Source organism: Callionymus lyra, chromosome 7 (assembly GCF_982586985.1).
Source record: "Callionymus lyra chromosome 7, fCalLyr1.hap1.1, whole genome shotgun sequence".
NCBI lineage: Eukaryota > Metazoa > Chordata > Actinopteri > Syngnathiformes > Callionymidae > Callionymus > Callionymus lyra.
Genome location: NC_141824.1, coordinates 15385808 through 15401520, shown reverse-complemented (window position 1 = coordinate 15401520; position 15713 = coordinate 15385808). Strand labels below are relative to the sequence as shown.

The window sequence follows — 15713 nt, the reverse complement described above, 5'->3', positions numbered from 1 at the left end:
AAAATATATACTTTATTGAATATTGTTTTGATTGTTTAAGCGCTTTGTGACCCTGGTCTGGAAAAGCGCTATACAAATAAAAATTACTTACTTAATATACTGTATAAATATAAATATATATAAATAATGAATAATGAACAACAATTAAATACATTTTCCTTGATTTTCTGGAACTCCCGTGTTGTTCTCAGTATTATCTTGACCTTTAAAGTATATATTTTATTGAATATTGTTTTGATTGTTTAAACGTTTTGTTACCCTGGTCTGGAAAAGCGCTCTATAAATATAATTTACTTACTTACTTACTTACTTACATTTCATTACATAATATTTATGATCTGCTAAGCAGACGAGTGGAAAAAGTTCTTGATCTGGTCCGTATCGATCTGGAGGAGTTGGAACATACTGTAGGTGGAACTGTAGTTGATCCGGAGCTGTTGCAGCAGAGAACCACGCACTGATGGAGCAGGTGATGATGGACTTCACAGTGGAAGTGTAGAACTGCAGCTCTGACTCTGACATTTAAAAAACAATTTATTCTATTAAGGAATATTCCTTTTGCTTCAATCAAAAAAATATTTTTACTAAAAAATAATTGCTTCAATGAAAAAACAAAAAAAATATCTCTAGATTGAAAAAATTGCTTCATTGAATGACATGATTTTTTTGTTGTTTTGTTTTGTAAAAAACGCCTTTCATCACTTTTCTGTTTTGTTTAATTGAAACTGTATAGTTTGAATTAATTTGTTTTGTGTTTGGACCATATTATAGGAAGGGTAGTTGTGTCTTAATTATTCAATCCCCAAAAGGTTGCTTCAAAAACGATTAAATTAAAACAATTATCAATAATTGAATAATAAAGAAATAAATCTACCTCCATACTATGGATAATAGTGGATACTATGGAGTCCATAGTATCCACCTTTCTTTGATCTGCTTTACAATCCGCATTGCCAGTAGTAATAGAGCCTCAGTAAAGGATGCCACTAAGGTTGTGTTCATAGCTTTAACAGACGGAATTTATCAGTTTGGACAGAGTGTCTTTGATTTGCTGACGTCAGCATCTCATCCCTGCTTTTTGCTGATAATGTGCTGCCCTTGACTTTGTCATTCAAAGACATACAAGTCTCTATAATTTGTAACTTCATATACATTAAGCAATTGGGAAAGGTAGTCAGTTTTAATAAGTGATACCAGTGTTGTAATGAATCCAAATTAATTTTATCTTAAGTTAACCTGGGTTTTTGGACAAAGAATGACACCTACGCCCAAAGATATGCAGTAAATACTTCATAAATAATCCAGCATACAATGGATTTTAACCAAAGATGAATACCATATACAATCTTTCTTAGAGTGTAGTACTTATGAGAGTATTCTTTACTGATCATGGTTATAATATTGACCTTCCATTCTTGAACTTACAGCTAAATTAAGTATTTTAATACAAATAAACCTTTAATATAAGATATGAAACTTTATTCAACGCACATATATGACCAACTTTCTACGAAAATATTTTATTTTGAGTGTAAAAGAATGAAGATCATTTTGCCTTTGTTCACTAAAGATGAATAAATGAAAGTTTGATTTCATAACATTTAGTCCAAAATGACAGTTTAGTCTTGAAATAAAGCAGCATTTAAATCAATGAACAGACTTTATATATACATATGCGTTTTATTAAAATGAAACAGGGAAATATTACACCAGCTTTTCAAATACTTTTTCTTTCCGTGATAACCTTCATCTGTACACGAGACTCAAATCAACAATGGCCGACAGCTGAATTCAAAACCTTCTGATGATTTTGCGGAGGAGAAAAATCAAATGGTTTGCGGTTTTCGGTGTAGCCGTACAACTTCCTCAGGGCGACCCGCGCCGCTTCTTCTTCTGCTGCGAGGATCGTTTCCCCGGGACCCTGGGCCAGCATCTTCTTATCGCTGCAAACAGAACCAGAACCAGAACCATCATCATCATCATCATCATCATCCCAATGCGATGGAGAATCATCATAGAAATACACAATTATGAAATCCCGCTCAACACACCTGTACAAGCCGACGAAGTGGAGGGGCAGGACGGTGCTGGCCCCGACGGACCTGATGAGCCTGGGTTCTGGAGGAGGAAGGTTTCTCTGTTGGAGCTCCTCCACGAGGAGACCCATTGGATTCGTCACCGTCCACATGTCAAACAGTTCCTTTCCTATGAACTGAGTGAGGAGGAAATCCTAGAAACAAGAGCAGGTCAGATGTGTTTTATATACAGTATAGAAGGAAGGTTAAAAAAGATCGATACAGTGAATTATGGCAATTTGATTTTTACACTATTGATATTTGACCCAGCAATTATTCAACAAGTGTCCTTCAAATCACATTTTATCTTATTATACTTTCTTATGCTTTCTATTTGATTCAAGTATGATTTTTTTTATTTATAAAAAACATAGCTTATATTCACAGCGTATTTTTTTATTTTTGTGTTCCAGTTAAACGATACAGTAAAAAGACACGGTCGATGACTAAGGACAAGAGGATACAGTTCACTCCAGCTGATTTTAAAGCTGATGTTTGGACAGATTATGGTTTGAAAACAAATTAAAGCAGTTAATGCTTGGTCATTATTCTTTTTTAATTACAATTAAGATGCAAATATTTACAGCGTTTGATCATTTCTGTGTTGTGATTTAACTTGAAGCCGCTAGATGGCAGCAGTCACTACGTCCTACGCCGCTAAAGGAACAATCAAATCCCTGAAAAGACAGAGTACGAGAGGATACAGTCGACTCGAGTTGATTTTAAAGCTGATGTTTGGACATATTATGGTTTGAAAAAAAAATGAATGCAGTTAATGCTTGGTCATTCTGTGTTTTTTTTTAAAATCACAATTAAGACGCAAATATTTGCAGCGTTTGATCATTTCTGTGTTGCAATTTAACTTCAAGCCGCTAGATGGCAGCAGTCACTACGTCCTCCGCCGCTAAAGGAACAATTAATTCCCGGCAAAGACCGAGTACCAGAGGATGCAGTCGACTCAAGCTGATTTTAAAGCCGATATTTGGACATATTTTGGTTTCAAAACAAATGAAAGCAGTTATATCCTTGAGTTTCCTACAGTATTGCAATATATCGTTGCCCCTGTATCGTAACAATATTAGCAGATTCTTTAAAATAAACACCCCTAATATACATTTTAAACAGACAGTGAAGTCTCTTACTCTGAGGAACAGTCCTGCTCGCTCAGCTCCACTGCTCTCACAAAGAGCGCCGATCACCGCCATGAAGGTCGCGTGAAGAAGGTCATCCGTGACAGGAAATGCCGCACACATCGTCAGTTCATCCATTCCCAGATTCTTCGCTACGTAGCTCACGACTTCCACGCTCGTCATATGCCGGACGATGCTTTCCACAGCCTCGTCAGGCAGTTTAGGGAAGTTGGCCCTGCACCAGTCCGTCGTGAAGCTCGTCGTGAAATCAGCCCCCTGTTGGCCGAGTTTGAGATTATCCTTCAGAGCGAGAGGAGCCACTCCCGAGCCCGAGGTCAGGTCTTCTCTTCGTTTCTGCTCGGCCTGCAGGTAGCAGGGATTTATGAACGCGGTTTTCAGGAGCTCCATGGAGAAGTTCTCATGAAGGCGGCTGGAGAAGGCCTGAACTTCCACATGGTAGTCCCAGTTTGGCTTCTGTGAGCTGAAACAAATAAATAAAAAAGTCAATCATAGACGTTAAAGTTCAGCTAATTGAATTAAAGTGTTGATTTAAGCGTGTCTTAAGTAGATCTTGGACTCTATTCTACTCATCAGTATGTGTCTGTTTGTACAAAACTCTCTTTTAATTTAAATATTTACATTTGAAAATGAACTTAACCCATGCCCACTGACAACACTTGTTCTGGAGATGAAATCTTGTTTAAATTTCCTTGCAGGCCACAATATTTACTATGACTGGAATACTGGGCGGTCAAGCAAAAAGAGTAAAGGATCAGATTGATTTAATTGTATACTTTTTACTCACCAAAATGTTGACTAAAGTTTGGAAGAGTATCCTGTTGTAACAATGTAATCCCACAAGATACGGTCGATGACTAAGGATAAGAGGATACAGTTCACTCCAGCAGCTTTTGAATGAAGATGCAAATATTTAGTGTTTGATCATTTCTGTGTTGCAATTTAACTTCCAGCCGCTAGATGGTGGCAGTCACTACGACTTTCGCAGGTGAAGGAACAATGAAATCTCTGCAAAGACCGAGTACGAGAGGATACAGTCGACTCAAGCTAATTTTAAAGCTGACGTTTCGACATATTTTGGTTTCAAAACAAGCAGTTCGAACGACTTCGTCAAGAGTCATGTGGTCTGTAAATTCTGCAACACCAGAGTCGAGTACTCGACAATACTACAACTATATTCCTGTTACTACAGCATCGTAATATATCGTATTGTTGCCCCTGTATCCTGATATGCATCACCAACACTTGCCAATATACACTCCTAATTCCAACCCATAGCTAACATAAGGAGGAGTAGAAAACAGAATAAAAAATATAATATACCAAAGGCAAAATTGCTATCATGTATTAACATTTAAAAAAATGTTTTAAAAGTTATATTTAGAGTTAAACTAGTGATGAAGTTGTTGAACATCCACCTGAAACATTTCTAAATATTTAATTCTATAGTATTATTTTAAGTTCGTGAAGGTTGGAGTGTGTGGCCCCTGAGGTATGGAATTGAGGCTTTTAAATGTAATATTTATCACATTGCCCTTGATGCATATGAACAGACAATACACAATAACAACGGCTTTATAACGTAAACGATAGCAACACGACGCTTTAAAGTAAAAAGTTAGACTTCAAGACAGCTCGGCACACACCTGTGTGTCGTCACTGACCGCTTTAAACACTTAAACGTGTTTCCATTTGACACAAATGACACACAATCGTCAACGGCCTTGACGTGCACTTGTTAGCACTTGTTAGCCGCTAGCATTACCGTGGCACCGCCGGCGGAGGACCGTAACGTTTCAGCAGATTGGCGATCCGAAGCTTGTAGTGTCCCATGGCTCTCTGCTGCTTCTCCCGGACCTGCGTGAGGACCACACTCCTGCACACGCGTTGACACCGAAACCCCAGCGCGATCGCTCGGCGAGTCACGACATACCCGGACGCCATGTTTTCTATCCGTCGCTGCTGGACCAGCGTGTGCACTTCTTAAAAAGGTCCGACCTGAAACAACGAGGCGCTTGAAAATCGTTCCACCCGGTTACTATGACAACACTGAAACGCCACAACTTGACAACAGAGAACTTCACTTGGATATAGACACACTCCTTATCTTTTCGAGACAGCGATGGAGGTTAAAGGAACTGAAAAAGCAGAAGAGCAAACACAACAGGTTGTGGCAACAGAAAAGAAAGCATCATGGCCAAGGATAACCAAGAAGTTTTTGAAAGAACATTGTAAGCAGCAGAAACTCTACTCGACGCCGTACCTGAACGACACTCTATACCTGCATTTCAAAGGCTTCACTGCCATTGAAAACCTGGAGGAGTACACGGGCCTGAAGTGTCTCTGGCTGGAGAGCAATGGACTGAAGAGAATAGAAAACCTGGACGCTCAGATCAACCTGCGGTGTTTGTTCCTTCAGCAGAACTTTATCCGCAAACTGGAAAACCTGGAGCATTTGCAGGGCCTCTGTACGCTGAACGTGTCCAACAACTACATCTGCAAAATCGAAGGCATCTCGTCCCTCCCCGAGCTGACCACCCTGCAGATGTCCCATAATAAGTTGGAGACGGCCGAGGATTTAACCCACTTGAGGGACTGCTTGTCCATCAATGTCCTGGATTTGTCTTACAACCAATTGGTCGACCCAGACATCCTTCGAGTCCTGGAGGACGTACCAGAGCTGAGGGTGCTCAATCTCATTGGGAATGAAGTGGTGAAGAAAATCCAAAACTACAGGAAGACCATGATTGTGCGCCTCAGACAGCTCACCTTTTTAGATGATCGACCGGTTTTCCCCAAAGACAGGGCCTGTGCCGAGGCCTGGGCCACTGGAGGGATCCAAGCAGAGCGGGCGGAGAACAAGGAATGGGAATCACTGGAGATGAGGAAAATCCAAGACAGCTTGGATGCAATGGCTCTGATTCGACAGAAGGCTCAAGAAAAACTGCAAATCGAGAAAATGAAGGAAGAGGGTGAGTATCCTACTATATGAAGTGTACTCAAGTGTACTTTGAGTAAACTTGTTTTATACTCAAATTAAAGCAGTTTACTTGGAGTTTACCTTTGATATAGTATACTTCAAGATAATACACGTATGTATACTCAAGTATACTTTATAAAAAGTACTTTGAGGACAGAATACTTTCATTTTTCTTTGGGAAACTGTATTATTATGATGTGAAGTAAACTGCACAAAGGATTATGGGAGTGGGTGATGGTTGGAAGAAAACAGTTAGATACACATTGACCTGACATGTCTTACCTTTGATGCTTGGTACATCTATTGAGTCAAAATATGTTATGTACATCCAAACACTGGGATCTACAGGTGACATAGCACCCTATGGTGGTGTAGTGGTCAGAGTATATGCCTGGCAAACTTAAGGTGTCACAAGTAAACCTCACTTTAAAACTGCAAAAAAACAAATATGAACTAGAAATATATACCTAGTACATTGGTAGTATGGAGAATATTGTACTTTGAGTTTACTTTCAAGATTCAAGATTCTCAAGTCATTATTCAGCTTGTAAAAATGTGTGATTAATAAATTATGAGTAGACTCTGGCATTTAAACTGTACACAAAACGCAAAGAAATTATTAAGTATATTGCGTCAAAGTATGAAGTGTCATTGTTGACCAAAGTGCCAGTGTAGGCAAGTACTTTTGTAAACTTAATGATAGATTTAAGGGTGTATATCTAGAACACTGTAATTACTTGAAAGTAAGTAACTTCTGTAAACTTCCAATTTAGTCCGACGAAGAATCAAATTAATATACTTGAAGTACACTAAAACGACATATAACTCAGTATACTTATTGTCATTATATTAATTCAAGTATACTATGAACTTACAGTATACTTTTTTTTGCTAAAGGGACGTAGAGTATAAACCTGAACCACAAACATACTATTAACTCCATTTTCTTCTTCGGCATCAGGCGAGGAAACCGTCAGTCGGATCGAAACAAATGAGGAACTGCCGGACGAGAACATACAAACTGTTGCTGAAAGCACCTGGGACGCCTACGAGGAACTGAACAAAGATCTTTTAGGAGACGAGGAAACTCAGATGAATGAAGCAGACGCACTCATGGAAGAGTTAGAGGCTGGCGACCAGCAGACGGATGACCTGAGCTCAGAAACTACCGCAAAGTTTGAGGATTGCAACTCCTGGTTGACGGACGTGTCCGAGTCAAACGAGCTACAGTCCGAGAGCGGAGAGACGAAGACGCCAGAGGAAGACGTCCCGCGTGGAGATGATGAGATGGAGATCGACCATGTTGAATTTATAGCAACAGTAGAGGATCAGATGAAGGAGCTGGAGACTCACAAGTGTGTCCAACACAGCATCGACGGAAAGAAACTGGAGCAGGAAACGATCGAACAATTAGAAACAAAAGAAGACGAGAGAGAAGTAGGACAATCATTGGACCTGAGGATGGATGATGAGACAGAAACAGAGGTGTTGAACACCAGCAACGAAGAAGAAGAGAATCTCTCGGAGATCAATGAAAATATAACAGAGGAGGTGAAGACAAGTGAAGAACAGTTTGAAGACAGTGAGGTGGAACATTTATCTGAGGATATTGAAAGCAGCGAGTCACAACAGTCACAGACACAAGATAGCAAAATAATAATCAATACAGTTTGTCAGGAGACAGAAAGAGAACCCGAAGACGATGAAGACCAGCAGATAAAGATCCAGGAGGTGAAGACAAGTGAACAACAGTTTGAAGACAGTCAGGTGGAACATTTATCTGAGGATATGGAAAGCAGCGAGTCACAACAGTCACAGACACAAGATAGCAAAATAATAATCAATACAGTTTGTCAGGAGAAAGAAAGAGAACCTGAAGATGATGAAGACCAGCAGATAAAGATCCAGGAGTTGAAGACAAGTGAAGAACAGTTTGAAGACAGTCAGGTGCAACATTTATCGCAGGATATTGAAAGCAGCGAGTCACAGCAGTCACAGCAGTCACAGACACAAGATGGCAAAATAATAATCAATACAGTTTGTCAGGAGACAGAAGGAGAACCTGAAGACGATGAAGACCAGCAGATAAAGATCCAGGAGGTGAAGACAAGTGAACAACAGTTTGAAGAGAGTGAGGTGGAACATTTATCTGAGGATATGGAAAGCAGTGAGTCACAACAGTCACAGACACAAGATGGCAAAATAATAATCAATACAGTTTGTCAGGAGACAGAAGGAGAACCTGAAGACGATGAAGACCAGCAGATAAAGATCCAGGAGGTGAAGACAAGTGAACAACAGTTTGAAGACAGTCAGGTGGAACATTTATCTGGGGATATGGAAAGCAGCGAGTCACAGCAGTCACAGACACAAGATGGCAAAATAATAACCAATGCAGTTTGTCAGGAGACAGAAGGAGAACCTGAAGACGATGAAGACCAGCAGATAAAGATCCAGGAGGTGAAGACAAGTGAACAACAGTTTGAAGACAGTGAGGTGGAACATTTATCTGAGGATATGGAAAGCAGCGAGTCACAGCAGTCACAGACACAAGATGGCAAAATAATAATCAATACAGTTTGTCAGGAGACAGAAGGAGAACCTGAAGACGATGAAGACCAGCAGATAAAGATCCAGGAGGTGAAGACAAGTGAACAACAGTTTGAAGACAGTGAGGTGGAACATTTATCTGAGGATATGGAAAGCAGCGAGTCACAGCAGTCACAGACACAAGATGGCAAAATAATAATCAATACAGTTTGTCAGGAGACAGAAGGAGAACCTGAAGACGATGAAGACCAGCAGATAAAGATCCAGGAGGTGGAGATAAGTGACCTGCAAATTGAAGACAAATCCCAAACACAAGATGAACCAGAGAATGGGCAGCAAGAGACCGAGCAGATTCACAAAGCTTCTCAGATGGTGGATGTTCAAACCCTTCATGGTCCTGGTCCACAGGTGACAGAACTGGACGAGACAGAACCACTGGAGACCATTCTCCTGTCTCCATCCACGCCACTGCGGATCAGTGACCTCCCCGATCTGGACGAGGTCGTAGGTCGCGGTGACGCCGACGGCTCTTGGTGCAGACCCCTGACAATGCCTTGCTCGGATGAAAACTTTTTCTTTATGCAAGAGGACCAGAGTGGGGGAGTCAAGAAAGACTCTTTGATTTTTCCTGAGGATGAGAACATCAAGCCAACTCAAGGTGTGTCTTCCACACACCGCTTGATTGAGGAGTTGGATTAATGCCCTTGTTACATTGAAATAAACGCTTCTTTTCAAATATATTATTACATATAAACATGGGTTGTATCTATCAATTAACTACTTTTGTTTTTTTCTTTATTTTAATGTCTAATAATGTAACAATAAACCCTGTTAATAAAGTGATTGTTTTATTAATTTCGACACTTTACTGAAGTGGTTTGTTAAATATTTTAATATTATTTACCAAATCATTATAATCGCCACCATCATCTAGGTCTGGTTCATTTAACTTCCTTCCACTGATTCCCTTATTGTGGATGCAGAAGGCTAGAGTCTTTCCCAGCTACTTAGGGTGAGGGGCAGAGGGCACACAAAGAGAAACAACCACACACAATCACATCTAATTCAAGCATCCTACCAGCCCTTGAGGCCTTTGTTGGGCCATACAAAGTATCGTTTTTTAGAATAATTATTCTGTTCAGTTGATCATTACTCTCTGGAAGGTGTTTTATTATTATTTTTTTTAAAGATCATGCTCGTTTTCATAAAGTTTACAAAAAAATAAACTTGTATATTAGCTAAAATCTTTGAAAAACAAACGATATGGGACCATAAAAAGAAAAAGCAGTCTAGAGCTTTTGCTGATTCAGCATTATTTTATATTTTTCATGCACCTTCATGAACAGGACATGCTTTTAACTTTTGACATTTTTATCTCAAGGTTTGTCCGTGCAGATAATCCTGACATGTACATGGTCTGTGGTTAAAAAAAAGAAAAAAATAGTGTTAGGGACTTCAGCGCCACAACAGAGAAAAACCTTTTTAAATCTAGAAAGTAAGAAGTAAGGAAATTAAAAGTGCCAAAGGAAACCTAATAAAGATCATTTTCTCCCACATTCTGAAGCTTTTTACTTTAACAATCAGATTAACCATTTCGATTTTAAATAATTTATAGATTTCTTTTTAATTTAATTTTTTGAAAAACTGAAAAACCTTGACTGGATACATACATTTGAAAATTCAATGGCCATTTCTGTATTCACCATTAGGAATAAAAAGACACACTTATTTCTTGGGTTTATGTTTAATAAGTCTTTGATTGAATATATCCCTGCTACAATGCAACATCTACAGTGAAACCAGGTCACTCTCTCTACAGATGTCGTCAATCTTCGCGCTTTATATTTACAAGTCATGCTCAGCGAGTGGGTCCACGATTTAAAAACAAGACAGAAAAAAAAAACCAACAACAGTTCAAACGAAAGGACAAACAAGTAAAAAAATAAAACTGTACATGTATTAAATAAACGATAACTTGTTCGGAGTGCAGCGGTTCGTTGTTGTCGGACACGTATAGATTTAAGTTGGATTACTGTGCGGGCGGAGATCTTAACGGCGCAGCCACACCCAGGTGTTGATGAGCCAGAACGCCACGGTGACGGAATACAACACCATCTCCCGCTTCACCCGCTCCTTGTTCTCCTCCTCCAAGTGTTGGAGTCGTCGGTTCAACTTGATGAGCTTCAGAAAATATATAATAAACCACGTTAAATGTGTCACGGAACGAAAAACATGGATGGTAGAGACGGACTCACCTGACGCCTGAGTGCGGCGGCGTCGACCACGGTCATGTCGTCGGACGCGTCCAGCGAAGCTTCGTAGGTCGATAGCATGAATCTGCAGAAAAAGAAGCCATTAGCTATTATTACATAACTATTAAGACTTCTGGAGGAGGACTGTGAATGGAAAAAGGACGAGAGACGAGAACCATGTGTAAAAGTGAAGGGCATGTGGGGGTAAATAATCATTCAAGTTACCTGGAGTCCTGCAAGGGGTTGGAGGTTGATGCTGACCCCCCTCGCAATGATGGTTTGCTACAGAATGGTGGACAAACAGGTTTTGGGGGGAGGATGGATGGAATAAGAAAAAGAACAAAGATGAAACTCCAGTTGAGTGAAACTAGTCAATGAATTATTTCTGATACATTACTTGCTTTAAACTATTATATTGTTCCAGTAGGTTGTCAGTAGTGCTGGTTGATGAGGCTTCGTGAAACAGCTGATGAGGTATCATACAGTAGTAGATACAGTAGCTTTATTTTGAAAAGCCACTAGATGGCACTCTCTGCTTTATAATCGTTTGTCCTGATCTACAAATTTAAAGAAACCTGGAATCATTCTCAAAATTAAGATTTAGTGCCATCTAGTGCATTTCAGAATGAAGACACTGTATCATGACGCTTCTTCAGCTGTTTCACGAAGCCTCGTCAACCCATCACTTGAACTCAGTCATGATAGAAGGTTGAAAGTTTGTGTTCTTATCATCTGGTCAATCAAATGCATGACACCTGCTACTATTCCACAATCAGAGCAAGATTACACCTTAAAGCTGGTTTGATAAGATCTCAAAAATATATACATTTATCTCTGAGAAATTAATTATATTTGTCGGTTTTAACCAACATATCATAAATGTTAAATCTGAAATACATGTTTTAACTATGTTTTGGTATATTTTAACCAAATTTTGGTATCAGTTATAAATTGATTCCGGATTTAAAATTACACTTCCTTTATTATTTTATTTAGCATTCAATTAATTTTCTAACTCTAAATTCAACCTTTAAATGAAATGAAATCAAGTTCCAGTTTCTACTGAAGTACTTGGTATAGTGCAACATTTTCAAAAGTCCACTAGATGGCAGTGTGCTCCCCGTTCTATGGAACCACAAATGAAAATGATGACGCAGTATCATGAAGCATCAGCAACTGTTTCATTAAAACGGTAAAAAAACAAAACATCAGCTCAAACAAAGAAAACATCACAATTTACAACAAATATTTAATCAATAAATCTAGAAATTGTTAGACGTTACTTAAAGGTCAATGCAAGCATATTAGTTAAGAAAGTGATAGAGTTAGTAACCTTTAGTTATCAGTTAGTAAAATATTTACAGTCCAATCTATAAGCCTCTTATCAAGATACTTCAATAGAGAAAGTGAGAGCAGGAACAGGTTCCACACCCTGCTCAGAACAATCTTCACATGCTTGTGTCAGAGCAACACAATAAGGAAGTAAAACATATTTTGTCAGATAGATTTCTGTTGTTGAAATAAAAACAACTAAACTTACTATGAAATATGAACACAAACAATTAAAATTGAGGCCAATTTAAAATAACTTTTGTTATGTTTTTAAAATAAAACACCAGCCGTCTCTCCGTTAAACCTTCACGTAAAAAGAAAGCCAGATTGATATCTTCCAGGTCACCTTCGAGGGTCCTCATCCAAGACCTCAAGGACCTGCTGGTAGGCCCGGCGTGTGGTGGACTGGATGAATGACAAAACACCACTAGCGCTGTACAGGTTCTGTTCTTCTTCAACAGCAGTCAGAGGGGGGCAAGGGCGGACAGTGGCTGGGAGGGACCCCGTTGTACTGCCCCAATGCCAACCAATAAGAGCACCCGATTTTTGGATAAAATTTGAAGAAAAGACAGAAAAGGGGAGGGGGGTACAGGAAGGAGAGAAATAAGGAAAGAAACTATCCTCAACTTTTGATACATTTTTTTAAAAATTGGAAAATGAGACACCTCACAACCACAACACCGATGACGACAAAAACGCAAGCAAACATGAACTTAAAATAAAGGTGACACAGGGCTGTTTGACGTAGAGTTTCTTGGAGCGATAATGATATCATTTATAGCCACAAGATGGACTCTAAGAGAAGTATTTCACTCTTATACTATTAATAATGTATGACGATGATGCGACTCTAAATTTGGATGAGCCATAGTTAGTAACTTAAAGACCACCACAAGAGTGAGCCCCCGTGAAAAAGAAAGAAAAGATGGCGACGGGAGTGAAGCAGAGATGCGCGCATGCTTGGGTAAACAAGAAAAATACTCACGAATCGTTGTGTGTGAGCTGAGTGCTCGGACGGCTCGCTGCGTTCTCGCTCACCGAGCGTTCACGGCGAGAGCGGCCATGGAACTGCGACTGAGGGGAAAGCAACGCGTTAAAGTCAAGAAAAGTTGAAATGGAAAAAACAAGCGTCTCACCACTTCATCGTTGTCTGGAGCTGCTCGTTGTTGTTCTTCCTCCATGAAGTCCAGGGGTCGGTCACTGAGCGTGAGGACTCTTGGTGGAGTCTTCAGGGCCAAGGACTCGAGGGGAGTTGACTGGATGAGATCTAGATCTCTGGGTCTGGCGAACTGCGAGTCATTTCCGTCGCCTAAATAAAAACAGCAAGTCATTTATTTACTGATTGAACTCAATTCGGTAATTCAATTAAATGAGTCTTTCATTTGTTATTGTTCACTTAGAGATTGAACAAAATCAACAACAGAATTCAAAACTCTATAGAACTTTATTATCGATATCTGACATAACTGTTTAGATTTATTTTTTGTGGCTATTGAACCAAATTATATTTTTTATCAGTTATTTTAAGATTTATGTTTAAATAAACAGTGTGTAAAATACAACACTTAGATTTTTTAAATGTTAGATAAAACTGGAAATATTCATTGCGTTTTTTTTTCATTTAAGTATTGCAATTAAACTTCCGATTGCTAGATGGAAGCAGTCATTCTATCCATTGACGACTGAGGACGAGAGGATACAGTCGACTCCATCAACTTTTAAAGCTAAGGTTGGGACATATTTTGGTTTTAAATCAAATGGAAGCAGTTACGACTTCGTCAAGATTCATGTGGTCTGTAAATTCTGACACACCAGAGTCAAGTACTCGGAGAATACTACAAATATACACTTGTTACTACAGTATCACAATATATCATATTATTGCTAATATATGATATCGCCAGATTCTTGCCAATACACAGCACTAAATGAAATTCTGCAAGATCCGAGCAATGACTGAGCACGAGAGGATACAGTCGACTCCAGCAGAACTAAAAGCTGATGTTTTGACATATTTTGGTTCCCAAAGCAATGAAAGCAGTTACGACTTTGCAAGAGTCACACTGGAATAATTACTGACATGATTTACAACCTTAAATTAGCAACCATACTTTTTTTTAACCACATACACGAAAATAACTTTGAGGGAGAGATAAGGACAAACCTGAAATAATAATCCTCTCTGGGACCTGCATGATGACGCTGTTCATGTACTCCTGTGAGCCGACGCTCGGGTCCTGAGAAGCTTGAGGTCCCATTTTGAGCATCTCCGGGATGCGCATCCTCTGGCTGATCCCCTCCGTGTACTCCAGCTCGTACTGGATACGGTGAATTTCTGCCATTTCGGCGGCGGGGGAGGGGAACGCTGCTCCGTTCATGAGGCTGCAAAACAAGTCACCTGTGTGGTTTGTCAGAATGGCAAAACAAGTCAACACACACTGGATGCCAATAACAATCGACCCATCAATCAAAACCGTCGGTGTGATTCACCCAAAAAAAAATAATTTTGGTTTCACTTAAAGAGTTTTTATTATCTTTTACCTCCCATGTCTATTTCGGACACTCCTCTCATCTCATAGACCCCCTGTTTCCCCTTCAAACAAGGGTCTTGCAGGGTTTTATCATCCCCCATTGGATTGAAAGTGTTGATGTGGTTCATTTTTATTTATAGCTACAGGCAGTTTTTCTTATTTTGACAAGGCTTGGAATTACTCTCTTTATTTCAGTTTACCACTTTTATTAATCCTCATCACCTTTGATTCTCTGTCTGCCTTTTATTCCTCATATTTCCACAGGTAATAATAATGGACACATGACTACATAAAGTCAAACAGATCAGTGGTCATGTGCTTGATGTGAGAAAAGTAAGGAGGAGAATAAAATAACAAGCCTGAAGCATCATGGAAGAAAACTCGTGACAGCAGATGATAACACAAGCTAACAGCTGAAATAACCGCCTGATATACTAGTCACACCTTCACCACGAAGTTACAAATGAAATACCAAATAAAGTTTAAACCAACTAAATGTTGTGTTTTTATATTTATTCGGTTCCTTATCCGGGTATTTATTGCCAAAGGAACTGAGCTAGCTAGCATTAGCTTCATTGAATCTAACCGCCTTTTAATTCTTACCTTTCGGGTGACAGCCCAAGGTGATGTTGAAAAGGTGTAAAACAAACAAAAGGACGAAAGCAGTTTAAATCAAAAACCACTGCGGAAACAAATTCACGTTATTGAACTGCGTTTCTGTCTGTCATGTCCTGGTGTTGATAAGAGAGGGAACACCTCTCTTCCGGTTCTGTGACAGGAAACGAGAGACACTGAGAGGAAATTGACGACGGACTTTCAAAATAAAAGCATTGAGAATGAAGGAG

At 39.4% G+C, this 15713-nt stretch overlaps 3 protein-coding genes across 6 annotated transcripts; 1 reads left to right on the top strand and 2 right to left on the bottom strand.

Moving 5' to 3' along the window:
* Nucleotides 1-1666: 1666 nt before the first annotated feature.
* mrpl44 (mitochondrial ribosomal protein L44) lies at nucleotides 1667-5174 on the bottom strand. Its single transcript, XM_087795940.1, has 4 exons — nucleotides 4989-5174; nucleotides 3218-3686; nucleotides 2052-2230; nucleotides 1667-1943 (listed from the first exon to the last, which is right to left on the bottom strand). Exons 1-4 carry the CDS (start codon nucleotides 5165-5167, stop codon nucleotides 1769-1771), a joined length of 1002 nt encoding a protein of 333 aa, XP_087652066.1. The 5' UTR covers nucleotides 5168-5174; the 3' UTR covers nucleotides 1667-1768.
* Nucleotides 5175-5345: 171 nt separating this feature from the next.
* LOC148075151 (uncharacterized) lies at nucleotides 5346-9617 on the top strand. Its single transcript, XM_087795939.1, has 2 exons — nucleotides 5346-6195; nucleotides 7165-9617. The coding sequence occupies exons 1-2, from the start codon at nucleotides 5346-5348 to the stop codon at nucleotides 9450-9452; spliced, it is 3138 nt and encodes a 1045-aa protein (XP_087652065.1). The 3' UTR covers nucleotides 9453-9617.
* Nucleotides 9618-10478: 861 nt separating this feature from the next.
* mffa (mitochondrial fission factor a) lies at nucleotides 10479-15618 on the bottom strand. 4 transcript variants are annotated; one of them, XM_087796000.1, is made up of 8 exons: nucleotides 15472-15618; nucleotides 14502-14735; nucleotides 13474-13646; nucleotides 13323-13411; nucleotides 12684-12848; nucleotides 11231-11287; nucleotides 11009-11090; nucleotides 10479-10934 (listed from the first exon to the last, which is right to left on the bottom strand). In XM_087796000.1, the coding sequence occupies exons 2-8, from the start codon at nucleotides 14713-14715 to the stop codon at nucleotides 10803-10805; spliced, it is 912 nt and encodes a 303-aa protein (XP_087652126.1). In that variant the 5' UTR covers nucleotides 14716-14735; nucleotides 15472-15618; the 3' UTR covers nucleotides 10479-10802. The 4 variants fall into 4 exon arrangements, with proteins under 4 accessions (XP_087652126.1, XP_087652125.1, XP_087652127.1 ...); XM_087795999.1 differs by having other exon boundaries at nucleotides 14502-14719; XM_087796001.1 differs by lacking the exon at nucleotides 12684-12848 and having other exon boundaries at nucleotides 14502-14719.
* Nucleotides 15619-15713: the final 95 nt, after the last annotated feature.

Coding starts and splice junctions, on each gene's coding strand:
- mffa (XM_087796000.1), bottom strand. CDS start 14,715: ATGAACGGAGCAGCGTTCCCCTCCCCCGCCGCCGAAATGGCAGAAATT. Junction 13,412..13,473: donor CTCCAGACAACGATGAAGTG/GTGAGACGCTTG, acceptor CTTTCCCCTCAG/TCGCAGTTCCATGGCCGCTC. Junction 12,849..13,322: donor CAGCTCACACACAACGATTC/GTGAGTATTTTT, acceptor GCATTGGGGCAG/TACAACGGGGTCCCTCCCAG.
- mrpl44 (XM_087795940.1), bottom strand. CDS start 5,167: ATGGCGTCCGGGTATGTCGTGACTCGCCGAGCGATCGCGCTGGGGTTT. Junction 3,687..4,988: donor CCTCCGCCGGCGGTGCCACG/GTAATGCTAGCG, acceptor TATTTGTTTCAG/CTCACAGAAGCCAAACTGGG. Junction 2,231..3,217: donor GAGCAGGACTGTTCCTCAGA/GTAAGAGACTTC, acceptor TCTTGTTTCTAG/GATTTCCTCCTCACTCAGTT.
- LOC148075151 (XM_087795939.1), top strand. CDS start 5,346: ATGGAGGTTAAAGGAACTGAAAAAGCAGAAGAGCAAACACAACAGGTT. Junction 6,196..7,164: donor CGAGAAAATGAAGGAAGAGG/GTGAGTATCCTA, acceptor CTTCGGCATCAG/GCGAGGAAACCGTCAGTCGG.